This window comes from Pyrgilauda ruficollis, unplaced genomic scaffold (genome assembly GCF_017590135.1).
Source record: "Pyrgilauda ruficollis isolate IOZ18807 unplaced genomic scaffold, ASM1759013v1 scaffold23, whole genome shotgun sequence".
Classification (NCBI taxonomy): Eukaryota; Metazoa; Chordata; class Aves; order Passeriformes; family Passeridae; genus Pyrgilauda; species Pyrgilauda ruficollis.
In genome coordinates this window covers 9,378,783-9,406,621 of record NW_024522539.1, presented here as the reverse complement: position 1 = coordinate 9,406,621, position 27,839 = coordinate 9,378,783, and the positions used below count along the sequence as shown (strand labels likewise).

Below are 27,839 nucleotides of genomic sequence, written 5' to 3'. Positions count from 1 at the left end.
CGACATCCTGCTATCCTCACTACCCCTCTCCCCCACGGCTCTGCGAGGGCCGGACCGAGGCGAAACACTGGGATTGCTTTGTGTCGGGAGACGTGAGGCAAACGCGGCCGTTTCCTCTTACATGTAGGGACTCTGAGGAGTTTTAGTGAGCCCCTCAGTGCCTAAAACACTGGGAGCTGCTGGGCGGACACCCCGACACGCTGAGAGCCACGGACCCTGCGAATCGCAGCGACACAACGCACGGGCACAGCGGCACACCGGCACCGGGGGCGGGGACGCGCAGCCCCGGGCTCGCCCGGCTCCCCCAGCGCCGCCCCGCCGGCGGCGCCGCCCCCGCCCGCCGTGCCCGCGGCGTCCCGGCACCGGCCGGCAGCGGCGGCCGCGAAGGACGGAAGAGGAAGTGGCGCCGCGCCGGGAGCCGGTGAAAGGCTCCGCGGGGGCGTGCGGAGCCCGAGCCCAGGGAGGCCCCTCCCCGAGCAGCCGGCGGAGGACGATGGGGGCGGCCGGGCTGCTGTGGGCCGCGCTGTGGGCCCTGCTGCTCCCGCTGGTAAGGACGCGGGGCCGGGCCGAGCGGTGCCACTCGGGCTGGCGGATGGCGCTGCCTGTCGCTTCTCTTCGCTGCCGGCCCAGGGGCTCCCTCTGGCCGCCTTCTCCCCCGGGCCCGTTCCCGGGAGCTCGCCGGCCGCGGCGGGCAGGGCCCGCGCAGCTCCCATCTCCCGCGGCCGGGCCGGGCCGGGCCGGGCCGGGCTGGGCTCCCCCTGCCCCCGAGCGCCTCGGGGCTGGGCTGGAGTGTGGCCCGGGGGATTTGGGCCTCCTGGGCGCCCCTCGGGAGAGGCCTCTCGGTTGTCCGCACCGGGCCCGGGGAGCTCAGGCCGGGCCAGCTCCGGTCACGCCTTGGGAGTTGAGATAACAAATCTCACGGGTGCCTTCGTGGATAAACATGGTGTTTAAATTTGGTTGTGGGGAAGGTGGAAGCTCCTAGTGTGTGTATGTGTCCTGACTTTTGTCTCGTTCATCTTCAATTTTGGTTTCGGTGTGGCACGCATTCCCAGCTTCTCCCTCTCCCCAGGCGTACAGTGCTGTGGAAATCTGGCAGACCACCTTCTGCCAAATGGGGGAGTGAAGTGGGGACTCAGAAACCTCCGTAATCTGCTTAGGCAGTATAAAGGACATACATGCATTAAGTGCTGTTACACGAAATTGTTTTGTTGTTGAGTTTGTTTTGGTTTTTTTAAACTTAATTTTAACAGAAGTTATCTAGTTTTGGTAAGACTGGGTGCAGAATACTTCTTTCCTATGTAGGAAGTCACCATTGGATATGCTTAACAACAGGTGCACAGCACAGTCCCTTGGTACCTTGAGAATGCCTGTGGGGGCAGTAACTTGTCTCCCTGGCTTTTCCTGAGTCCCATGTAGCTGTCACTGGCATGTTGGGGTTTTCTGAAGAGTGGCTTTGCCCTTACCCCACTGGTTTGCTGCTGTTGACAAGGAAAGGAGCTTCTGCCCTCTTAAAGGACTCCAGGCCCTGTGTCCTGCCTCCTTTGCTCTACCGATGCAGTTGTAGCAGTGGTGAGCATTGGACCAGGCCATTCTGCCTGAGGAGCAGTCTCTTGACATTAACATCTTGGGGAGTTGGGTTTGGAGAAGGATCACTGCTGCTCTCTGGGCATGGGCTCCTGTTCTCCTGGGTCACAGTGCCTGGAGGGAGTGAGAAGGGCTGATTTGTGTGTGTCACACGGCCGCTGGCAGAACAACAAAATGATGGTTGTTCTGTTTGTGGCAATTTTTTCCCCCTGCCTTTTTATGTTTCTGTGGGTTTTATGTTGTCACTTGCTCCATACAGACTACCTTCTCCCTAGTCTGTACCTTTGAGTTTCTGTATGTCTTATCTAGGTACTAATTGTGATGGGTGTTGTAAACATAGGCTTGGTTTAGTCTCTGTGTCTACTGGTTCATCTGATTTCCTGTATTCTGTGTGGTGCAGTTACTGGTACACTCCAAAGCTCAGCTATCAGCCCAAGTTTATATCCCTGCAGTGACAGGAACCTTTGGAAAATTAGGGATGAAGAGACAGAATGAGACTTCTTCTCTATAAAAGATAAGGAATTATACAACAAAAATTTAAAGGTGATAAGAGAAGGAAATATGAGGAGAGAACTACCTGTCAGAAATAGGAAGGAGTCTGTTTGGAGGTCAGGGGCCGTTGGGAATTGTCTGAACCTGAAGGGAAAGCAGATGGTGATACCCCTTAAAGTAAGGACAGCTGTCATGCCTCTTCTCCATGGGAATGCTTTTATGCCAGAGCAAATGAGCCTAGGGAAGCAGGTTAATCTTTCCAAGAGATGTTTTTGTGATCACACATTTAGTCTTGTTCTTATGTAATGAAATTGAAAATGTGCTCGGTGAGAAATGTGTGTATACTGAGAGTAGGATTTGTTCAGTGGCACAGCTGACTGCCGGGCCACCTACCCAGGCCTAGCCCTTGTCTGTTTTGAAAGGATACTGAAGCCATTAGAAAGTAACAGGACTTCAGCTGGATGCAAGAGGATTTCCCTGGGAATGTTCCAAGTGAGACATATCATGTAGCATTTCTTTTAATGTTTAACTTTGAAATGCTGTCTCTGGAGCTCAGCAATGAATAGGTGTGGATGCACGTCATGCTCAGGTCCTGCCTCCCTCCACCTCATGAGGATGAATTGTGTGCCCTGATTAATCCCCAGAGAAGGGAAGCTTGCCAAACAAAACATGCATATCATGTAAGCAAGTAATCACTCCTTCTAGGTAGATTTATCTTGTGTAGTGTTAACACTTGATTTCCTGGAACCCAGAAAACACTTACTATTCTATTTGATGAAGCAGAAAGAGCTTTTAATGGATGTAAACCTCTGGGGTTTGCACCTGTTAGAAGTCTTCACTGCTTTTAATTCACCATTAGCTTGTACTTCTAGGTGAATGCATTTAAGAGGGCAGCTTGATCATTTTTGTGCTGATCATAAATCATGGAACAATTTATTTCAGCTGACAGCTGAAGAAGTGTTCTGTATTAAACAGTTAATGTGCTCAGGCCCTTTGACACAGTTCTCCCAGCAGATGTTCATGAGCTGGGGCCAATATAATGGATTCCTCTGAAGAAGGTTTTTTGCTATTCAAACCAGGCAGACATAAACCTCTGAAACAATATCGTCACATGCTTTTATTTTCTCTCCAGTTCTCCCTTGCTGTAGAATACAGATCTTCTAGATGGAGGAGAAATGCCTCTCTAGCACTGTTAATGCTTAGCATTGTTTATCTGTTTGGGCTTCTCCCCCATACCTATGCCTACTTCCAGCTTAATATGTTACTGGTTTTTTTTACACAAATCTGCATTTTACAGCAGGATTAAAAAAAAAAAAATTACTCTGATGATGCTTCTTGCTATTGAGGTTAATTTCAAGACAGTTGAAATAAGAACATCTTCCAGTTTTTCACGGGAATACTTCTTTGAGATGCAAATAATGTTTATTTCTTTTCACTGCTTTATAGCTGTAGCTGCATCTAATCTTTAGTCTGTTCATTTATCCACTTAGATGCCTGACCTTTATTTATGCTTGGGGAGAAGTGTAGATTCCTAACGTTATGACAAGTTTTAAAATTCAGCTGTATTTGTAAATAAAAGGAATCATATTATGTGAGGGGCTCTAATCTTAAGAAACACCAGTATTTCCTTAACTACACAAATTCTTCTTGAGGTACACTAGTTGGTCTCTTTGTGTTTACAGTTACTTGACAAAAAATATTTGGGGAATTGTCATATGATACATATATATATATGTAATATATATAATCCCCAACTTTTATTAGTAGGAAAAATTCTAGAGTCTGTGAGGAAAGGAGACTCTAGAATTTCATCTCTTTTCCATGTACCCTTCTAATTGCTTTCCATGTAAAATTTTACACTTTTTGGAAGGCACAAGATAGAGAATCTAAAGTAATTTGCTTTGGTTTCTTGCTAGTATTCTGCCTGGTGACATGAACTGTACGTGTCATAAATACACTGTATTTGCAAAGAGGATAAGCAGCATTATACAGTAACTAGGTTCTTACTAGATTTCCAACCTGCTCTCAAGCTCCCCATCTCTCATGGAATCAGTTATTTTGTTAAATAATGAGTTTAGTAAATTCCTTTTCTCCTAACAGGTCTTTCTCTTCATAAGCCATAAGAAAAATGTTTGCATAGCTGATATTCTGAACTTGGTGTGACTCAGAGCACTGTGATCTATTGCAGGTAGCTGCTGATGAGGGGATCCTGCACGCCTCTGGAAGTGGAGTGCCTCCAGTAACTAAGGATTACTGCATCATTTACAACTCTAATTGGCTATCTCTTCCAAAAACCTTGGACAATGCTGTAAGTAGCTTGTAGTCATACCCTCTAAGAAAACTAGATTGCAGTATGAATTTGAGTCAACTATAAATAGTCTTCACAATTTTGAGTTAAATATGTGGTACACTGAAGATTTGCTGTTTTGCTTCGTGTTGTCCCCTTCCCCCCCAAATCACTCCCAAAAAAATAAATCTATGGTGAACATTTCTATCCTTGAAAGAGTTGGCTTCTAGAGTCTACAAAGGGAATACTCTCTCTGTGTTTAGAACCAGTTTTTGTATTTATGTGTTTGTTTATTTATATTTATGTTTATGTATTCATTTTACCCTGTTAATTTTTTTTTCCATCGGATGTTATCCTTACGTCTAAGTTCTGTATTTGGAAATGAAAGTTCTGTTTATTTGTTTACAAAAATTGGTGAACTTCTGAAACTTTTTTATATTAGCTGATCAGTTTGTTGTACTGTTTAATAGTCCTGAAAACAGGTGATTTTTCTGTCTAATCAGTTTCTTCTATGTAAATTACAATATCAGCTACTGTGAAATTGCACTTGGAAATAGCCAGATTATTTCAGTTCTATGCTGCTCTAAATGTTCCTCACTATTGCAGGCTGCAGAAACTGCTGTTGTGATTTTATAATCCTGAATTATTCTTTTCTGTTACACCTCTTGTGGCAAATCTCCAGTTAAAGAGCATAGCATTGTAGTCATCTGGATTAATTTGTTTGTAATATCAAATTTCCTGCTTTAATCACATTCCTTTTCTCCCTCTTTCTCTGCAGACTTTCAGGCCTCTGGAAAACCTGACTTCTACAGTCCTCTGCAGTTCAGCTGAAATTCCTTCTGGCTTAATGAAAGACAAAGCAGTTGTAGTGATGAGAGGAAACTGCACTTTCTTGGAGAAAGCAAGAATTGCACAAAGTTTGGGTGCTAAAATGCTTTTGATTGCCAGTAAATCTAGGCTGGTAAGTTACAACAAACAGTTTTCTTCTGTATTGAAATAGTGTCTTGTCTGTTTGGTCGCATGCAGTGTTGTGCAGGGTAAGCTGAGAGAAGCCCCAAAAGCAGAGGACCCTGAGCACATCTGTAATTCCATCATGAGTAGTTTACCCTCCCCACAGAGCTGTGCTGGCTTACACCAGCTCAGAGAAGCTACAGAGCTGCATTTTCAAGTGTTCCTTGTATCTTCGAACATGTTTCTGAATGCAAATACTTGTCTTTATCGTTCCCTAATTTTGGTGCATTCTGAACTCCATGTAAACTTAGGTGATACTGTTTTAGATTTGTGTGATAAAAATAAGCTAGGGACATGTAATCCAAAACTGGAAATCAAAAAAGGTCTTGTGAGATCTCATTGTTTTTTGTTCTCCATTGCAGCTGCAAAGTGTGTGTACAGATATGTACAGTTCATTAATTTGTGTGATTATCACTGAAAGTTCATCTTGTTTTAGAAGTGTAGAAATTAAAACCAGTTTTGATTATCCCTTGTAATACTATAATAACACAACAGCAGTATGAATCCAGATGTGTTGGTAATATCACCTGGTTTGGTTTAAGTATATCTATCTTTTTTAATCTTTTTGCAAAGGGTGATGAATGAGCTTTTTGGTTTTTACTTTCCTACAAATACACTGAAATTGAAAGGATAATCTGCTTTTAGGGATCTAACCTACTTTGTAAATAGGCTCAGCATACTTACCACTTTCACTTTCTCTTTCAGTCTGCTATTTCAGATAACAAGACTGATTTTGAAGATGTGACTCTTCCAATTGCTCTTATAAGATATAATGACATAGTAGATATGCAGCTGGTAAGTAGCAGAACTTCAGCAGGTTATGGTTGTATAAACTTAGGTATTTGAATAAATAAATTAATTTCAGGTCAGGTCTGCATGTCTGTCTGATATGAATGTGCTTAGATATTGCTTTCAGTCCTAAGAGAGGATGGACATTTAGTTGTGAAAGTACTGGTCCTCCTAGTCAGGTGAACAAGAGAGAATGGTTGATTGACTGATTGATTTTAACACTAATGGGAAACACAATACCTGACTGGAGATGGGGAACCTTAAAAGTTTCCTGTTGAACAAGATAAGCTGTCTTCCAGTGGACTTGGATACAGCTGCAGGTGCCTGACACACATGAAGAGCTGTAGCCTGAGAAGGCTCTTCCTTTAGTGCAGAAGCCACAACAGCTGAGCTTGTAGCTACTGGCACCAGAGCTGTCAGGCAGGCAGCACCTGGGCAGGTTGGATCTTGAGGAAACACTGAGAGTTTTTTGCCTTTGTTAGATGATGAGCTCCCTCTGTATAATGTGACAACATTAGCTAAAGAGTGGTTAGGCAGTGTAGTTTGAGTTTCTATTGGTGAGTTGATGGTGAGATGCCAAATGCATGTTTTTGAAATACAGCAGTTGTGCTATCTCCTGCACTTCATAGGCAGGGGAGTTTGTTTTAGGAATATTTGGAGTTTCTTTTCCTTGGCATGTAATATTAGGATAACAAAATTCTGCACAGGGTTTTAAGGAAAACAGTATTTTTTCTTCAGTGTGGCTTTTTCTGTTGTTATTATATTGTTGTTTTGGGTTTTTTATTTAGTGTTGAATAGTTTTGCTAAGCAGGAGTTGTGTTGCCCATGTTTTTCTGGGGATAGCAGAGGCTAGCACTGTGTAGTCTTAGCTTCTTGAGTTGAATTTGCAAGCTCACTTCACCATTTCTGCTCTTAATCTTCAGAGCTGCCATGGGAGGTTGTTTTAGGTAAGTATGCAAACTGAAACTGCCTGGATTGGTAGGACTTGGTTGTTTACTGTTGTCATTACAGATAGGTGCTTGCTGAGCACTGACATGACTGAAGGTTTGTGCTGTCTTCAGACTGCCACAGCCTTGCTAAGTGCTCTAGTTGGGTTCAGGTTGTCCTCTGTCTTCAGATTCGTTTCTTCAGTCAGATAAGTGTTGTTTGCTTGCTTGAGTGAGTTTAGGATGCCCTACTAACATGAAAGGGAACTATGGCAAGTTAGGTCTGGATCTTCTCTGCACTTCTTTATTGCCCAGTTATGCATGGAGTGCCATGATGTAGAATCACTTCTGTACAGCTGGAGTAACTCACCAAAGCACCTCTGCTGTCTCATACTGCTGCTGAATCAAATAATTAATTTTTGTCTTATAATGAGATTGCCTTCATAAAAGTGGTGAGGAACACAGTCTACACTACAAGTGATCTTTCCTGGTTCTGCTCTAGTTTTTTTGCCAAAGCCTTGTGTCCTGTCACTGGCAGCTGTTATTTTGAATTATATGCACTGTTTGGAATTGTAGCCATTGTACACTTCCAACTACAAATTGCATTTCTTGTTTAACTCTCTTTAAAGCTTCCAGCATCCTCCTTTTATTTAGAAGAGAGAGGCAGCACCAGTCTGAGAGCAAATAGTTTGTATAAGCATTCTTTTCACTTGACAAGTAAATAATTTCTGTTAGCCTTCACCATTACAGCCAGGTCTGTTAAGAGTTTTGATAGCAACAGCAGAGTGTTACAAGCCTTTTAGTCAGTGGACAGCTCTCTTGCAGATTTGTTACCTGATGCAGTCTGTTTCATTCTAGTGCTCCCTGTGGTGGAAGTTGAGACTTAGGAAGTTTTAGTGAAGAGAGGAATGCTAGGAGCAAAAGGCAACAATTGCTCTAGATTCTAATGTGAATTATACTTTGTAAGATTTATGAAACTTCAAAGAAAAACTGGATTAAGATATGTTGGAACTGAATACTAAAAATGTATATGCCTCTTAGGATATGGCTTTTTTTTTGGTTCTTGGTGGTGTGTGTTTGGTTTTTTTTTTTTTTGTGCATGTGGTTTGGGTTTTTTTTACATAGAGGATGCTGTAATTTGAATAGGGATTTTTTCTCTTTAATGTTATGTTCCACTTCATACAACTACAGTGTTTCACTAGAATTTAATTTTATTTCTTGTTTTCTGAACTTCCATAGCTTCAGGCAAAATGAATGATTCTGCCTTCTTTAGCCTGCAGAAAGGTTATTATCTGTAATTAGAAAATTTAGACGTTGAAATGATTCAGCTTTCTTCATCTGTGGCCACTGTATTCCATTCTACCACTGGCCTTCCCATTCAGTGTTTCTAGTGCCAGTTTGATCTTTCTGAAGCCAAACTTGTCTGGCATGTTCTTCTCTCTCTTGCTTTTATCTCACATGCAGACTGTAAACAAATCTGGGGTTTTTTTCTGCATCTCTGAAGTCTGTTCTCACTGCACAATTATTTTAGATGTCTGGACTCACTTTGACTGCAACAGCAAACTTGTCTTCCCTACTACTTTCCATTTCCTGTCGAATTATCATCCTTTCTTTGTTTTTTAAATCTTGCCTTTCAGTCAGATGGGAGCACCTTGGTTTTGCTTTCAAGATTTTTGTACAATTCAGTACCAGTTACATCTCAGTGTTCTCTCCCATTTTCTTCTGTGTACTTCAGCTGATTGTTTTTTTTCCTTAGGTCTTAAATTTTTAAAATAGTGTGAAATTGCTTTCTTATCATTTGAATCCAACTCAACACATGTTTGTCTTAAGCTGTTGGTAAATAACTTTCTGCCACCTTGAGCTGTCACTGTTCTGTCTGAAGCCTCATGTCAGTCTCTGAGTTCTGTGGGTTTGAGAGCTAGAGGTAGATCTGCTGGTACCTCAGCAGATTTCAAAGTGATTGGGTTAGGTGTGCTTTCCTGCAGAGCAGATGTCTTTGATAGCACTTGGTGTATTTTGGGGAGGCTTTTGGGCTAGAGGCACAACTTCTCAGAAGTGTGGAAAGAATGCAAAGTGGTACCATTTTCTCTTGTGGTATTTCTGTATTTGCACAGGAGTAGTGATAGATTTGTTTCCAAACCTGACCATCCTGAAAGGTAGCATGGGAAGCATTGCTTCTTGGCAAACATATGACATGTCTTGTGCAGTGAGTTGAAAACTTCCTCTCAGCATTGTGTAGATTAAGGGTAGGACATCGTGATGTACATGTTGTTGGAAAATAAGCAATATAATTTCTTTGTTCCCCTTATGAACCAACATGTATGTTATATTTCAGGTGCTTGGAAATGAAGTTAATGTGACTCTGTATTCACCACCTTTGCCAGAGTTTGACTACAGCATGGTTGTCATCTTCCTGATTGCTGTGTTTACAGTGGCACTGGGAGGCTACTGGAGCGGAGTAGCAGAACTGTAAGTTGGTTAAATGGAGCTGCTTAAATTACATGGACTGCAAAGCTTGTGAAAACTGTCACGATGATCAGTGAGAAATTATTTTCTTTTAGGTTGGTGGTTAAAAAAATTAGAAGACCTAAGTGCAATTAGCTGCTTTGTCATTAAATGTTTGAGCACTGTGACCTCTGAAAAATCACCAGAGGTCTTTGAGGAACCTCAAGCATGGATTGTAAAAATTCCTGAGGGACAATGCAGCTCTTGAGAGGAGGCATGAGTTAACATTTTGACAAATTACCAAACACTCTGTAACTAGCATTGTAATTCTCCAATATCCACAATAGAAATTAGGTATTTTAGTTACTCCTTTCAAGTGCAGTGATTCAGGAAGTAAATACATATTGTATGTAGTGTCTGCATTGGTAGGGATCTGTACAGCTGCTCCATCCCAGCTGGCTGGGCAGTACTCCTGTCACTAGGAGCAATGGGAAGCACAGTTTGGTTGGCTGGCTGGCTCCAGATAAAGTCCAGCCTGGCTTATCTGCTTCAGCTTTTTGTTTTATGTGGTGGAGCAGCAGAGCTGGGGCAGCAGCAGCTCTAGGACTGGACGAGGACAAGGAGGCAGCAGCAGTCTCTGTGGAGGGAAGAGGAAGTGGCAGTGCACAATGTGGCAAAGGCAGGGGAAACAAGGGGTACTGGGGGTTTCTGCACTGTCCTTGAGGGGTGTGCAGCTTTAAGCGATGCAGAGAATTGTTACTAGTCTGAGGTTAAACTGGCTGTAAGTGGCCTTTGAGAGCATGGTATCATTCTGCAGTGTTTCTTGGGTGGCTGTGTATGCTAAATGGGCCAGAGTGTGTTGCTACCATCAGGGTCTCAGTGGTGTTCTGGTGCTTTGCCCCCCAGCACAACGAGGAGAGGATTGTATGTGATAACAACAGCTTCCTTTTTCCCACAGTTATGCAAATTAGCTGTTTTAAAGAGATTAAAGAAGTAGAAGGAGGGGAGGTGTGTATGTTTCTTTTTTTAAAGGTTGGATCTGATTATGCTTCTTTTTCACCCTGCAGTGCTGCAGGGTGTGGCTGCACTGAATGCTAAAATAACAAAATGTGGTGCTGTCTCCCATATTAAAAATACCTAGATGTAATTTATTAAACTAGTTAAAGTGCTCTTTCATAAATCTAGGGCAAGCTTATTTTTTAAAAAAAAGCTGCTTATTCAAAGCATGTCTTCTGAGAAGGTGATTCATCTAACAAGGTGCCTTGCTCCTGTGGGTTACTCTCTTTTGAAGGTAGCTGTTTCAGTGCTGAATTCAGCTTTTGGCAGGTAGGTCTTGGGATTCCTCAGGAACACACTATCTGATGGGCAAATTGCACCAGGTCTGTACTAAAGAGTAGAAGGGCTCTCTGCTCAAACACTGCAATTTAAGTCTCCTTATTTTGCATGGTGAGGTATAAATATGGAGTATGTATGCACAGGAATCTTAGTCCCAGTGAAAATCCCCAATTATGCCACGTCTCTCTCACTTACTCTGTAATTATGAGGTGTAAGAATAAAAGAGCTACTACTTAGTTAGCTTCATTCTCTAACATGAATGGGTATGGCAGACACAATGTCTAGATGAAGTTATAAGTTATCTATGGTTTTGATTTATTGTAGACATATTTATCAGATTCTCCACATTTAGCCCAATACATTTTCTAATCAGAGGTGATGCACTATTAGAGCTCAGTGTGTGCATCCTGAAAAGCAGTTTAAGAGTGTAGCACTACTTTTCTTCACATGGGTCAGGGTTTTGGTTGGGAATGCTCCCTTAAAGTTGGCAATTATCACACCATTGGAATGGAGTGCAGTTAAGAATCTTTTCCTTGTGATCTGTGCTAGGTTGGAAGTGCATATCTTCATTAAAAAATTGAGAGAAATTCAAACAATAACCATACAATTTTCTGTGGGTTTAAGTCTAATGATGGTATGAAGGACTAAACTGAAACCTTGTCAGTCTAAATGTTCTATAACCATCAATTCTGGTCAGAGTAAAACATCTTCATAATCTGTCATCTGAGGTAAATGTGTTTATTGTTTTCTTGAAACAGTGAGAATCTGAAAGCAGTAGCAAGTCCTGGAGAGAGAGAAACCCGATGGAAAAAGGAAGAAAATGTTACTTTCACCCCTGTAACAGTTATCTTGTTTGTTGTCATCTGTTGTGTCATGCTCGTCTTACTTTATTTCTTCTACAAATGGTTAGGTAAGAAACAATGAATAATCTCCTTTGACTTACTTTCTACATGATATTATGAAGTGTTTAAGTCTAAAAAGCTAGATTTCTAAACTAAAATGAATGTAACTTTTTAAATTATTCTCTCCATGCGTGAGTTGAGGGTTGAAAGGATGCAGTTGCTATTTAAAGGAGAGGTTTCTTCAGCTTTCTTACAAAGACTGCCTTGACAGTGCTTTTTCTGAATGAAGTCATGTGGAAGAGAGGTGACTAATGATGAGCAAAAAAAATCTGAGTTATGTCAACATTCTTGGGAGGATGGCATTGACAGCCTAGTAGTGTTTAAAGTTTGCTTGATGGGAACGTTTTTTTGCTAGTTGGAGCTTGATATTTGATTTTAGTTTTTTGGTGAGGATCTGGCTAGAAAGCAGTTCTGATACCTCTGAGTCAAGTTTTTGCTTGATGAGGACTTTGTCATGGCAGAGACACTCAGAACTCAGCATTTTCTATACTCAGCTGACTATGGTCTCCAGTGACTGTTGAGCATTGCTCTAACTGTTAGCAGTTTATATTGTGGAATTATAGAATCCTCAAGGTTGAGAGAGACATTTAAGATCATCCAGTCTAATTGTCAACTCAGTACTGTCACTGTAGCCCCTAAACCACATCACCAGTGCCAGTCCAGACACCTCTTGAACACAAAATATCAAATGTGTGTTACTGTGTTTATTTGCTGGTTTTTTTTTGTTTTTTTTTTTTGGCACTGATTCCTGTCCTCATTGTTTTGATTTAGTTTATGTTATAATATCAGTCTTCTGCCTGGCATCTGCGATGAGCCTGTACAACTGTCTTGCAGCATTAATAGGACAAATCCCATTTGGGCAGTGCAGGTATTGTGCACCTTTCACTTACTAAAAATGAGAGGCTTCCCCTGGGTATTTTCTGGTTGCTACTCAAGGCAGCATGAAAATACAAGAACAGTTTGACAGATTGTTTCCTGTATGGTTTTAGAGTGTGTGATAGCTATGAAAGAAAATTACAAGCTGCTTTAATAAATATTAAAGGTATCTGTAGCATAATGAACAGTTAAAATAGTTGTAGATTTGCTGCATTAACTTTATTTGAAAGCATTCTGTAGTAAAATTTGAAAGGCTCTGGATGGCTGGCTGAGCTTGGTTTTACAAAATTCTGGTTGTTCTGTCGTGTGTGCTTATTTTGTTCATCAAGGAACTCTGTAAGGGGAGGATCCTGCACGTTTGATCCTGTTTGGAGCAAGTACTGTGCTACAGGCAGCAGAGGAGTTGGGTTGAGAACACCTTGTCAGCTTAAGCATGTGTGATAGCAGAACCATGTGTCTTGGCTGTTGCAGGCTTTCTCTTTTAATTTAATTATTTTCTTTTAGGATTACATGTTCCAACAAAACCATTGAAGTGAGGCTTATTTTTCTTGCTATATTCTGCATAGCAGCAGCTGTTGTCTGGGCAGTATTTCGAAATGAAGATAGGTAAGTGGTGCATTCTGTCTTAAGAGTAAGGTGAATAATTTGTGTTAATGAACTTCCCAGCATACTACTAGTCCTGGAGTGCAGCATCCTTTTACACTCCAGTGCCAATTTCTAAAAAGTCATGAAAGTATTTTGAAGCTTAACAAGCATGGGAGTAATAGAGAACAAAGCAATGCAAATGAGCTGTGTGGCAATTTGAAGTTATAAAAAACTATGAAGATGAGGAAGAACTAGCTTGATTGCTAATGATGGCCACAGAAGAAAAGAGGTGCAGAATAGCATAGGGAATAGCTCTGCTCAGCAGTAGCTACAGCATGCCTGTGTTATCAACACTGTTTCCAGCACAAATCCAAAACGTAGCCCTTACCAGCTATTGTGAAGAAAATCAGCTCTATCCCAGCCATTACCAGCACAGTTACCTGTTTATGATCAAAGGCTGGTATAAATTGACCATTTTGAAACTAGGACTTCTGTGGTTTTGGTAGCAGTAGTTCTGAAGAACTAATTTCTTGCTTTCTGAAAAATTTTCCTTGCTAGTTCCAGAAAAATCTAGATTCCAGCAGCAGTTTGAACAACCTGTGAAAATGTTTTGGTTTTTTTTTTTTTCAGGTGGGCTTGGATTTTGCAAGATATTTTGGGAGTTGCTTTCTGCCTAAACTTCATTAAAACACTGAAAATGCCCAACTTTAAGGTACTGTAAGTTGCTTACCTTAAGGTAACATTCTACTGCCATGAATCTGCAAGTTTACTCTCAGGGAGTACTGTCTTTTCAATATGTAAGAAATATATGTTAAAAAACATAATCTTTACTATTTTTAATGATTATTAAAAGAAACTAATCCTTTTCTAAATGTTATGCCAGATTGAAATACTGTAATGGTGCCAGAATCTAGCTGTGTGATACTTCAAAACCCAAAGTAATATTTTCTTCTCTTTTTTTCTTGCCAGTCGTGTGTAATACTTCTAGGCCTCCTCCTTCTATATGATGTGTTTTTTGTCTTCATAACACCATTTATCACAAAGGTATGTCTGTGAATTTACTGTAAGAACAGAATTGTCTAGTCACTGGGAGAATATTTTTGTTTAACAGGTCAGTGTTTGCAATGTTCTCAAGGTGGAAAAGCTGATTTCCATTTTTTCCCATGTAAGACAACAGTGGCCTAAATTTTTATGGCAATCACATGGTCAGAAGTAAACCATCCCCATTTAGTGTGAGGGATAGGGACAGTGTGATCATGAGAAATTACTGCCCTCCAGTTTTTGTCCTTCTTTTGCTGTAAACACCCATTTATTGGAATATGCTCTAGTACTTTCTGCAGTGATCACTGGCAGTGTGGTATGAACTATGTGCAAATGTTAACCTGCTTTTATTTTGAAGCGGAAAGCTCATGGCAGGAAAAGCTGACCTGTATTTATCTAATCAACATCTAGGGACTTGTTGTTTGGGGTTTTTTAACATTATTTTAGGCTGGACTACATGTTTTTATTGTCAAACAATGCAGTATAATACTGCACAATTCCAGAGCATTCCCTTTGATATTCAGGATTTTTCCAATCCTGAATCATAAGTGGAGGTACAAGCAGTTTTTGTAAATGTAGTGTGAAAGTTTTGGTTCATTAAACCACTAACTTTTGAAAAATAACTTTAATTTCAGAATGGGGCAAGTATAATGGTTGAAGTTGCAGCTGGTCCCTTTGGAAACAGTGAAAAGGTATGAACAGTCGTTGTAATACATGCAGCATTAAACTACTGACTCTGTGTAGCTAATTTGTAGTGTGCTTTTCAGCATAACTTTCTCACAAAATATAGCCAGCTTCTGCTATTTTCTTATAAGTATTAAATGCCTGTTGACTTGGGTTTGATCCTAGAGTGATGGAAACTTGGTGGAAGTCCCTACTGAACGCTCAGCTCCCCATGAGAAAGTAAGGATTGTATTTCAGATACTGGATTTTTAAATTATTTCCTCTGAAAAGACTGTTCTTTTGGGGAAAACCTTACTGTCCAAATTTCTCTTTAGGGCCTGGATATCATTGATCAGTATTCTATAGTTAGGTAATAATCCAGATTTGTTACTCCTGTTACATGGTTAAATACTGTTTTAACATTTTTTTTTTTTGTTTTTTTTTTTTTTTTGTGTGTGTGCATATTATTTGTAAATCTGAAATTCCAGCTTACAGTTGCCTTAAGCTTTATCTACTTTCTATGTTGGTTTCTGGTTTTTACTTCAGGTTCTACCTATTTTGAAGTCTGCATTAACGATAAATTAATTATATTTATACTGTTTATTAATTCAAGCAACCAGAAATATCCAGAAGACCAGAATGCTTTAGATGAGATTTATGTGGCTTCTGAAATAATGTTTTCCAGTTACCCGTGGTAATTAGAGTGCCTAGACTTGAACACTCTGCATCGACACTCTGTGACTTGCCCTTTTCATTGTTGGGTTTTGGAGACATTATTGTCCCAGGTGAGCAAATGTTGTTGGTAACTAACTTATGAATAAATATTTTGGGTTTTATTCTTAGCTGACTTGCAGAGTTTATTCACAGGGTAATTACTAAATCAAATGGAGCAGTTTGCCTTGATCAGTCACTGCAGAATACAACAAAAGCCATAGTAGAAGAAAGCTCACTGTGTTATAGAATAATTAAATAGTGGAAGACTTTTTATTTTCTGTTGTACTGGATCGTGTAAACGCAAGTCCCGTAGGTAAATCCAGTTGTAACTATTAACTAAATATCATTAAAATCTCACAGAAAGCAAATATTCTGTGACTTCGTAGGATTTCCAGATCCTAGACTATGCAATTAGAGGTGATGTAATGTAAAATATTTTGCCAGGTTTTTCCATCTTTCTCAGAAGAGCTGAATTTGGTCATAATTGGAGTCTTGAGCAAATTACTTCAATCGAGAATGTGCAGGCAAAATTGCTGAATGTTAAGAATGAGCATTAGAATCCTAGTGAAGAAATTAAAAATAGGTTGTTACGCTTCTGTATTAGAAAGCTGAAAATAGCACAGTGTAATTAGGTTGCTTGAAAACCCCAAACCTCTAACTCCAAGCTTGCTTGGCTCATATTTCCATTATGGTTTTTGCTACGTTTACTGTAGGATTTCTTAGACTCGTTCTTGCCTTTATAGAAAAAATACTGGAAGAAGATAAAATGCCATAATGGGAAGTCTTACTATAAATTATTTTATGCTGCTTTCATTTGGAAAACTGGGGAGAAAAAATATCACGACTAAACATTTAATTAATCCCTTTCCTTTTTTAACTTTTTTTCCCTTCAAGGGCTTCTGGTTGCTTATTGTCGAAGATTTGATGTTCAAACAAGATCATCTTCTATATACTACATTTCCTGCACAATAGGTAAATTGTGATATTTCAGCATGGTTGATCTTCATGGTAGCTTTTTAGAATGCAGGTGTAGATGGTTTTCTTCAGGTAAGGTTCAGTGTTGTCAAGAATCTCTGTAGAAACTCTTTTTAGTGTGCCTACTTGTACTTGAGGTGACTGTTCTTTATGGCAGTGAGTTGCTTTGAGAAATCTTTCAAATATAGAGTAGCCTATTGTGTCTCTTCTTCAGTTATATCAACAAGGAAAATGCTGCTTAAAAAGAAATTGTCTTACTAAATGATTGACCTAATCTAAAAATTCTCCTGTTCCTGATTGTGTATGTATGAATGTCTTTTTATAGCTTATGCTGTTGGCATGGTGCTGACTTTCATTGTTTTGGCACTGATGAAGATGGGGCAGCCTGCCCTTCTCTATCTTGTACCATGTACACTCATCACGAGCTCCCTCGTTGCCTGGAGGCGCAAAGAAATGAAGAAATTTTGGAAAGGAAGCAGTTACCAGGTAGGCTGGAGGCCTTGAGTATTCTGTTGTTAATTCCTTTGAGTATATGCTTCTCTGAGAACTTGGTGATAGGTCACCTGCAAACAAGTTTTTGCAAGTTTTCCTGTGATTTTCTGGAGCTAATAAGGAAAAGTAGTCTTTACTCTTAGAAAATCGTAGTCTAGTGGTTGACATGGCAGAACAAAGCTCAAGGGAGATGAAATAGCTGGTTCAGTACTCAGGGAGGAAAAGTAGTTTGTTCTATTTACTTTGAAATGTTTTCTTGTATTTGAACATTCCCCATCTGTCGTCTTGATGTGGTATAACGAGTCGCTGAACTAAGCATGCAGACTCCAAACTGCACTAGTTCTATATTAGAGACAGTTCCAAAAAATTGGTGATCAACTTGAGCTTTAGAAACTTTTCATGCCTCACTGATGGCCTACATCATCAGGATTGTATGGAGCACTCCGGAACAGAATAGCTGGGTTGTGTAACTGTTTCCTATCACAGCACACACTATGGGCACACTGCCTTGAATATTCTGTATGACCCCCTTGGTTATGTCTAACACTACCCAGGAACTGCAGTTCTTAAAATCTCACCTGTTGACACGTGCACATTTTCCCTGATGTGGTTTGCTGTAGTAACTGGGTGTGCCAGTAACCCTTGTGAGCTGGCATTTATCAGACAGAGCAGTCTCAAGATTACTCTGTTTTGCTTGAGACCTAAGTTCAGTATTGTTTGAATTGAGGCACCATCACCTATACCTAGGGCATGTTGAACTTGCAGCTTGGATAGTCTGTTCTGGGAAAAGGTGGGTGTCAAGTTCATGGTGGATAGAAGGAGCTCCTGCTTTTTCAGGATTGGAAAGTTTAAGTGGATCAGTGGAAGTCAAGAGTAATTCTTGTAAAACTACAGGCACCAGCTCCTGTATTATTACCAGCAAAATGCTACCTTTTGTTATCTAATACACTACACCTGCTTCAGCTGGAGGTTGGCTTAGGTGTGAAATGACTCAGATTTTCAGCTTTAACTAAATACCCTGTCTTTTTGTTTACAAAATCAACTCCTCCTTTCATAGGTCCAGTGAATAGAAATGTTCCTGTAGGTCAGAATGAATTCATTTTACTGTGCATGTATATATAAATTGGTGACTGTTTGCTATTCTGAAATAAACAAAGTCACATTTATGAAGCCCAGTAACTCTGGGTTTGTTGTGGGGAAAACACTTTGCAATTTATTTTCCTCACTTGAGTTCTGAGTAAGATTGGCCTAAGTAAATTTGGCAGGTCTCCTTAGCAACAAAAATTTCTTGCCCTTCTGGTAGCAAAACTCATACTTGAAAGAATTATGTTGCCATAGTAGTTATTTCATGTCCTTTCAACCAGTTTCTTGAAGGATTAAAACTACTCTGAACTTCAGCTTGTTTTGAGTTAGATGACTTCATTCCTAGCATAATTTAAAATGTTGATTTCAACCCCCCCACTCCACCATCCCTGAGTTAGACTTGTCTGTAACTGAGCCTGCAATTGAGCTCTGTGTAACTTTACTAACTTCTGTTTTTCTGCAACTTTCTGAAGAATATTTTTATATTATTTTTTTATTCTCAGAGAGTTATTCAAGTTGCACTCTTGAAAAGCTGCAAGGTTGATCTTTCTCATGTGTTGTCCTTCTTATCTAAAACTGTATTTTGAACTGTCCTTACTGAACTTACAAGCATGCAAAAAAATCCAAGCAAACAAACAAAACCCCAAACAGCCCCAACTCATGCAGCACCAGGATTGAAATCTCCAGCTTTTAGTGCTCACTTTGGGGAGGAAAGATATGGAAAGGTGTCAGAAGACAATTTTTTTGCTACATCAGTGATTGAGGCTTGGGCAGAGCTGCTCCGTTGACAAGGGTGGCCAGACTTGTGTCTGAGGTTTGCTTTGCCCTCATGGGAACTGAAAAACTTCGTAGAGTTGTTAGAGCAAAGTGTCCTAAGAATAGGGGTAGAAGAGCATGGTACAGTGCATCAGGTGACTAAACCTCCTAACAATAGTCCATTAGTTACCTTTTTGGATTTTGGGGTTTTTCTGATTTTTTTGTTGGTTTTGTTGTATATGATTTTAATAATGGAATAAATTTTATTTAGGTATCGGACTCCTCCAGGACGCCTTTGCTACAAGGTGTGATTATGGCCTTCTTTTAATGCAACTTTATTAATCGTTTTACAGTTTCTTTTTTCTTCTTCTTCCCCTTCTGCTTCCTCTTTTCAGTCTTTTTTGCATCTACCTCTTATTTTTTTTTATAAATTACTCAATAGAAGAGGGTAGAACTGAAGACAAGGTACAAATCTGTGTTCACGCTTAGGTCTTCTGGGGTTTTTATTTTTTAAAGGAGTGTAGAAAAACATAATATTAAGTAGCAATGAAGCTGTGATTATAAGCCTGAAGGCAGGCTCTGTATGCTTCTCTACTCTCCAGCTTCCCAAACCCTAGGACTGTCTTCAGATATTTGCAGTTGGTGTTAGTTTCTCCTCTGTTACCTATATTGCATATATGTATATCCTTCACCTGATTTTTTTGTGTCACTGCATAGATGTGAAGACCTACTTAGCGCTAAACAACAATTTTGTTGTCTTCTGTTACAACACTGAGCATTATAAATTTGCCTGTAGTAATCATGTCTGCAGCCCTTGTGTCACCCTCCTGCTGCGCAGTGTCCTTCATGCTGAGCTGTGAGTGCTGCTTGCCCTGGCTGGGAGCAGGGGCTGGACCGGCTCTCGTGGCCTCCCTGCCGCAGCACGTCTGGGCTGCAGCGAGCTTTGACCTTTCTTGGCAGCAGCTCCTGACTGCTAACACTGATGGCATTTATGTTTGCTGTCCACACAGCTTGCAGAGAGCAGTGCAAGCTTTCAAATTTCAGCTTCTCGTGGAATTTAAGCATTTAAATATAATCTTGAATTATAGTTGCTGGAGTTCTACATCTATTTATAAAGTATGGGGTGTCTGCTCTGAAGACAGTTTGAGGTGGTGAATTCTGCCTGACTGTATCTTAAATTGTCAAATAAAAAGTACTTTTTTCATTAGCTCCTTTGTTCTAAGAAAGAGTACTTTAACAATTTAAGTCTCATTAAAAAGCCTTAATAATAAAGAAATTAGATATAAACCAAAGATGATATTAGGAAGTGGGAAGGGTTGAGTGCAAATTAAAAGCAGATGGCCAGACTATTTTTATAACTTAGAATTCTTCTGTCCTGCTGTGCTCACTCGAGTTCTTGGATAGGTTGGTTAAAATCACTTTTTTAGTTTCTACTTTATACGTATGACAAATACTTGATTCCCCAAGATAGCTCTGAGGTCCCATAATTCATAGCTGAGGTAATTTCTGTTTCTGCATAATGATGCAGTCTTAAATTCTAGTTATGCTCTGTGTGGCTCTTTTATGGTGTAGTCTTGAGCTGTAAAGAGTTGCTGCACAGAAAACATTTTAACTATTCACTGAAGTGCAGAGATTTCTTGCAAGAGTAATGTGCTTACTTTCCTGCCATCTAACTGGCAGTATTGCTGCTGTGAAATGTAAAATAAAGGTTTATCTAGGTTTCTGAATTGCTTATACTTCTCTGGATGCCTTCATGATAAGTTAATTTCATACTTATTTTCCAATTATTGAATTAATTTTAGAGTACTGCTTTTTGTATCAGTGCAATCTATGAAATAATTTTTGCCAAATCATGGAAAATCTAGTGGCCTAACGCAACTTTGAAGTCTTCTACATGGAGTAGTCCTGAAACTTGTTGGAGTTTGTCAGTTTGAAGCGTTTAGCACTTCTTATCTCTCTTTGAAGTAATAAATCTACAGATTTGTCACTGGCATGTTATACAGCATGCACCTGCTATTTAGTAAGTTGTATAATCACATTTTTAGATACTTGCAAATTCATCATAACTGGGAGTTGTTAAGAATTCCATGAATGCAACATTATTGCCATGAATCTTGCAAGCAACTGTGTGCATAGGTACTGTGTGCTCTTACAGAGAGAGATTTGTACTGCCATTTCTAGTTTGGCTCTGTGAAAGTGTTTTTTTTGTGGGGGGGTGAGTTTGCTGATTTTAGTTCTTAATGATTCACCATGTTAGTAGATAGGTTAAACAAAAATGGTTTAGTTACAAAGCTGTCTTAACACCTCCCCCTTAAAAACTGTCAGAAATGCAGGTGTGAGAGCAAAACTTCTGTCTCCTCCACTTCAGAGATGTTCATGAGCTCTCCACAATGTACAGTCAGATTGCTTTGCCTCATTCTTTAGCTTAAAACAGCAGCTTTGTCCAGGATTGTAGCCAGGTGCCTTCATCTTGTAGCTGGTTATTGTAAAGATTCTGCAGCTTCTGCTGAGGCTTTGAGGGAGGGACTGTCCTGAGAGAATCCACAGTGCGGATACGTGTGTGGACAAAGCTGCGTAAATGCCATCTCATACTTCTCTCATACTTCTAGAGAGGCACCTGTTGTCCCCAGCTTTAGTTTGTGGTCTGTCCTTCTGTGTGGAGGAAAGATTAAAAATGGGGTGGGGTGGCTCTTTTAGCCTTGTAACATTTATATAAATGCCCCCCCAACACCTGTAGAATTTTACAAGGCATTTGGTTTTAAAGTTAACTTCAAAATCTTCTTATTAAGTGGAGACTTAAAAATTTAAATACATTTGCTATCTCCAGCATTTGTACAAAAAAACCATTTTTTACTGCTTAGTTGTAGGATTACCAGAAGACTTGGGAATACACTAAATTATTGCAAGTACTTTTATTTCTAGAAGCATCTTGTCAATTGCATAGGAAAAGACTACAAAAATGCTTAGCAACATTACTTTCTCTATGCCAGCCATTAGATGATCCTCCCTAGGCTGAAGGAAGATATATGGCATGACTTGATATAATATGGTACTGTGGGGGGAGGTTGTTCTTGTTTTATCCTGGAAATGAATACTTTAATCCTCATTCAAAGGGACGGTTTGAGTTCTGTAATTGTAGGGACTGTTTTGCTTTGGGTGACTTTTGATGTGGATTTTTGGTCACAGTGTAGAGGAAAATTCTGGATATACTGAAGTAAATGCAAGATTGTCATTAGCACAAGAGCTGGGTATTCACTGCTGGACTGAGTTTGTGCTGCTGCTCTAACTCAGTCCTTAAGTGTGTTGGCAAGACTGGTGCCTGCCTTAGTTCCTACTGTCATTATTCTGGAACACTAAGGGAGGGTTGTGAAAGGCCTTCTCTGGTCTTAGATGGATATTGTGGCCACTGGGCTCTCCTAAACCTTTCCCAAACCCCACTGACTTGTTTTTTGGAAGTCATCTCAGTTTACTGCACAGCATGCTGGTGTGAAACATCTTGTGTAAGCAGAAGTGCTTTTGATAAGGTATGTTTGTGTACTTTCAATGAAACAATTCTGGTGGCATGAAAGAAGGAATGGCAGAGCTGGGTCATAACTAGAGAGGAAGAGAAAAGTTAATGGAACAAGTCTTTTTACCCTGTACATAGAATTATACCACACTAAAGTGTGTACAACACAGCAGTCTCAGAGCCTGGCTTTGTCCTGGCAAGGATTCTGAGCAGGTGCTAGTAAGACAAGAAAATAATTGTGTGGAAATCTGCCCACCTTAGATTAGAACCCACACAGTGAGCAGCTGTTGCACAGAAAGATAGGCAGGATATGCCACTATGGAAGAATGTAAGTAGGGTTTTCTGCCTTTTAATGCTTAAAAAATTATCTCTTGTCCTAATAATCCTGCCACTCTGGGTATATGAGCTCCTTGGCACATTTTGTTTTTTTCAGCCTTAGTTGTACTATTTCTGTGTCTTCTGTTGCTGGCTGTCAGCTACCCAAACTCTCCAGTTCTTGGCCCCTTGTTAATTATGCTCAGTTCTGAAGCCCTCAAAGTGATGGTCTCAGTTTGTCACACTAACAAATGTGTGTATTACCTCTGTAATTCATTCAATGGCTTGTCCCGGGGAAAAACCAGAGCCTTCATTGCCTCCAGCAGTACAACGTGGATAGGGAAACAGGCTGCTTTTTAGTCAGGACAACTGCAAATTTGTTTTTGAGTTACTCAGGCAATTGAAGCAGTTACATCAATGCCAAGTATAATCAGTCTATATAACAGTCTAGTTTAGATTCTCTCCTGATGCAGGACTTTAGTTCCATTTCCTTTATCCTTTCTGAAATGAAAGGAAAATTTACAAAGAAATGGGACCAATACAGTTACTTTTAACTAACTGTAATACAGGTAGCATTTACAGCCATGAAAAGAGAAAGTCTTTTCTGTTCAAGCTATTGCTTGCTACCCATAAATGTCAGGTAAGATCCTAGAGTCTACTTCCAGTTTTGCAAGCCATAGCTTTGAAAAATTTCCTTAACCCCAAGTGGTTTTTTTGTTCTCTGTATTTAATAATTGAGATACTCCTGATTGACAAGTTTATTTTCTTGTGGAGGACTCAGGTCCTTGGTTGGAGAATCATTTTGTAGTGGAAAGCATTAGCTAATACAGCTTTGATTATTTGGCTTATATATTTTTCTGATCTGTAGAGGACCTCCTAAATGTATGCTGCTAAAATGCACTCTAACATGTGTTTAATTATATTTCTCTTAGCTAACAAATACTTTACATCAATGGGATAAAGCAGTATTTCTTTATCAAGAGCCATCTCTTTTCCCTTTTTTTTCCTTTTTTAGATGATGGAACACCTGGATTACACAGGAAATGAAGAAAGCACAGCATCAGCCACTGAACAGCCTGGAGGACAATAAAATGTGGGATATCCTGATTTAAAATAGCATTTGAATTTTTGACAGCTGAATTACAGTAAATTTGGTGAAATTTTACAATAGAGTGTTTCCCACTCTGTGTAAAAGGGTTTTTTATTCCTGCACCTATATTTTTATGGAAAATACTGTTGATAACATAAAAGTAATCAAAATAGAGTCGCATTTTTACAGCCAAACCATAGCTAGTAAAACTGTGCCTTATTTCAATTTAAATAAAAGGATATTTTCTATGCAATTTTCCAACTGTGTTTCTATACAGTATATTTTTATAAAAGTTGCTTGCCCATATCATCTTAAGTGAAATGTTCTTTGAAAGTTTTGATTGAGACTAGTTAGGTTTCTTTGGAAAAAAAAAAAAAAGTACCCTTCATATGTTTTCTTTCCAGATTTTGAATGCAAAGTTGGTTAGTAATGTAACTATAGCAACTGAAGAATGAAACTATAGTTCCATTACTGCAAGTAATTCAATAAACAGTGTGTATGTTGATGTACATTGTGAGCCATAAGTAACAGGGCAAATTGAGTGTGGGGGTTGTGAACTCTTTCTCCCCACTCCCCTCATTGTATCACTGGCTTATGCCTTAATTGTGAAAATTGTTAAGCTTTGATGCAAGTCTTTGGATTATATACATTGCCAAACATTTAAAAATAATGAAAGAGGGGAGGTACTTACACATAATCCTGAATACTTCTGTGCAGCTCGTGGAATAGTTGACAAACAAGATGGTGTGGAAGGCAAGAGGTTTTTTGCTCAGTAAGTGCTATTTTATGGAATGGGATAAAATGTTAACACTGGCCTGGTTCTGTCACCTGTTGAGAGTAGGTGTGTATTTGTGTTTTTGGCTGTGGGTCAGTTCAGAGGGATAGGGAAAGACAGGACAGTTTTGGGTTTTTTTACCTTTTGCATCTGCACCATACTTTTTTAAAAGTATTTTTGAAACCTCTTTGCAATTGATAGACAAAACAGGTTTGAATAGTGCTAGTAGTACTTGTGTTAGCTAAGGCAAATGCATGTGTTTAACTTGTTTAATCTTAATTTGTTTTTGCTTTTAAAGACTTGGAAAAAGGAGAAGTTGTTTAAATCATTAGTTTGCATTTAGAAGAGTTTGAGTTTGTTTGACACCTGGTCTTTTTTCAGGAAACTGCAAATTGAGGGGATTAGGCATAGAAAATTTGTATAGCTGTAATGCTAACACTTGACACCAAAGAAAACTGGAGAAGGCAACAAGGGGAGACCACTGAGTTCGCTTAGTGCTAATGTCAGGTAGTTGTTAAAACATTTTTCCTATTCTTTAAATGAATGTCATTCCTATAGCAAGTACAAGTTCAGGTACCCTGGAGAAAACAACTGAGTAAGCACATGCTGGGCAGTGGCAGTGGAGGCTTTCCTGCAGTGCCTCGTGCAAGTGCCTCCTTTGTTTGAAGGTCACCTCTAGACATTTCTAGTCAGTTTGGGGCATGTCAGCTCAGGAAAATTTACCCTGATTAAATCTAGCGTAGCTAGATGTACTTTGGAAGTATGCTAATTAAGACAATTGAAAATCTGTATTGGCAGTTAACAAAGGCTTACTGCAAATTTACCTAATTTATATCAAGTTTAAACTTTTGTTTGCAAGAGTCAGGAGCAGACAAAGGACAGCCTGGATATCAGTTGTTGCCATTCACAGAGACTGAGCGTGGTGCCAGTTGATACGGGTAAGAGAACTCACCTTGTTTGCAGCTTCCCTAAGAAAATAGAAATTACAAGCAGTTTTTGTATGTTAGTAGTTCCCCCCTTGACTCGAGCTTGAACTGACAGCCTCAGAATACAGTGGTCATCTTCTGTTTTATTTAACTGGCATTTCATAATAAATTAAAGCATACCTCAGTGTTTTAATAGCAGACTGAAAATGTGTCTTCTGATGTGTTATGCTCTTTGACAAGCCCAGTATCTGCCAAAGTTCAGTGGTTTTGAAGAAGTTTCTGGAAATTCCTGAAGCAGATAAAGAAGTTATAACTCATTCAAAATCATGTACAATTGAAAGCCCTCAGAAGCTTCACAAACCCGTGTAAGATGACTTCTTTGTCTCTTTGAAATCTTCCACATGGAGGATTTATTAAATTTTCAGCTGTAAGTGATAATGGAATTAGTATAAATAAAAAAGACCCTTGGCAACATAAGTGTATTCAGCAGCTGGCTGTGGAAGCTCTGTCTTGTTCTGTGCCTAATAATACTCCATGCCTGATCATGCCTGAGGTTTCACACACGTGTTGCCATTTAGTGGGATGTAAACTAACTTTTTTTTCTTTCAAGTTCTTAGGTGCTTTGTTTACAAAAATTATGAATGGAGTTTAAAATTTTATATAAATAGTAGGTTAGTACTGACTACTGAAATGAGGTTTTTATAAGTTCAATAGAACTGATTGCAACACTTCTAGCAATTTTGAATGTTTTTAATATTAAATTTGGTTGAGCTAAACACTGTTAAAAGCCTTGTTAGTCATACTTCAATAGAAAAATCTTACTACCTTTTCATTGTATGTTTACTGACAACAACCCCCTTCCTTATGACTCTTAAGTTATCACCTTAAAAATGTTATTAATAAATGTTACTTGGAAAAAAAATAGTTGAGTAATTGCTTTGTTCTAACTCATCCTTTTCCTACTGTGAATGTTCATGGCAAAACAATTAACACTTCATAATATGGAGTTAAAAATCCATAATGCACCCCCATGAATATGTAGTTGCAATTTTTCTCCATGTATCAAAGTTATGATTCCACTTGTAAGTGCCTGTGTGATGGGTTTGGTACATTGCTTTTCTCTGTTTTTTCTCCTGGGATGAAGAGGGAGTAACTGAAGTGAATTAAGCTACATCATTTTTCCTGGTGTGATTCAGGAAATGTTTGTTGTACAGCTGTTAGTGCTGAGGCTCCCTGAAAGTACACCTGAGAAACTGAGCTGGAAACTTCACAGCTGCAAAGTTCTTGATGGAAACAAGAAGGCAGTCAGCCAGGAAATGGTGCTGCAGAGGCAGCGTTCAGCTGAAGGTGCTTGGCCATGAGCACAAGAAACAGCCAAGCCTCAAACTTAAAACCCAGGCTGGGTTGGAAGTATTGGCAAGGAAAATGAAAAAAATCACTGAACCTGAGTGCACTTGATACGTGATCCTTGAGCCATCCATGCAGCCCTGTGATACAGTGTTTTGGATGTGACATGTTCTTAGGTATTTTAAATCTCTTTTGCTTGTACACTGGAGGTTCCAGTAACTTTGAGTCACAGTAATGGAGTGCTCTATGGGGAGAGAACCATCCAAAATGCTTTTTGAATTTACTTATTTTAAAAAGTAGAAGTTAAGAACAGGCACAGCTGCAATCAGCAAACTTGTTTTTCACTGTCTGTTCCCCATGCAGTCCATTATTAAGGCTGCTCCATCTGACACACTGGCTCAACTGTAAATCTCAAAATAGCAAATAGAAGAGGCAGTTTCTTCTAAGGAAGGGGATGCTTGACAGTTTAAATCAGTCCAATCTTTACAATACAATTCCGTTTAGACACGAAAATAAACTTTCCTTGTGAGTTTGGTCAAGCACCTGCACAGGTTGCACAGAGGTGGTAGAGTCTCCATCCTTGGAGACAGACAAAATACAAATGGCCACAGGCCTGGCAGGAGGGCTGGAACTAGGCAACCTACAGAGGAGCATTCCATCTCTACTGGTCTGGTTATGAAAGTGAGGGGTTTTTTTTGCTGGTTTTCCAGCTCCAGTGATCTGCAATTTTTTTTTAATTCATGGAAAAACTCAACTTTTATCACCCTGACATGTTTGATTTTTTTTTTTTTTTAATTTGGAATAATTTATACTAAACTGTCAGATTGAAATATATTTAAAAGTTGTCTTTGGATTTCTAATGCTTTCAGAAGCTAAAGCACTGTTTTGTTTTCATGTAGCCCATACAGCACATTTTCTGGGT

At 39.6% G+C, this 27,839-nt stretch overlaps 1 protein-coding gene across 4 annotated transcripts; it reads left to right on the top strand.

Annotated features, from left to right (window-relative positions):
* The first annotated feature begins 18 nt into the window (after positions 1-18).
* Positions 19-26,480, top strand: SPPL2A (signal peptide peptidase like 2A). 4 transcript variants are annotated; one of them, XM_041468857.1, is made up of 17 exons: positions 19-547; positions 4,265-4,384; positions 5,142-5,324; positions 6,080-6,169; positions 9,425-9,558; positions 11,628-11,779; positions 12,543-12,639; positions 13,152-13,253; positions 13,863-13,944; positions 14,202-14,276; positions 14,909-14,965; positions 15,123-15,176; positions 15,622-15,721; positions 16,545-16,622; positions 16,951-17,111; positions 19,228-19,261; positions 23,795-26,480. In XM_041468857.1, exons 1-17 carry the CDS (start codon positions 494-496, stop codon positions 23,824-23,826), a joined length of 1,605 nt encoding a protein of 534 aa, XP_041324791.1. In that variant the 5' UTR covers positions 19-493; the 3' UTR covers positions 23,827-26,480. The 4 variants fall into 4 exon arrangements, with proteins under 4 accessions (XP_041324791.1, XP_041324793.1, XP_041324790.1 ...); XM_041468859.1 differs by lacking the exon at positions 15,123-15,176 and having other exon boundaries at positions 24-547; XM_041468856.1 differs by lacking the exon at positions 19,228-19,261 and having other exon boundaries at positions 26-547.
* Positions 26,481-27,839: the final 1,359 nt, after the last annotated feature.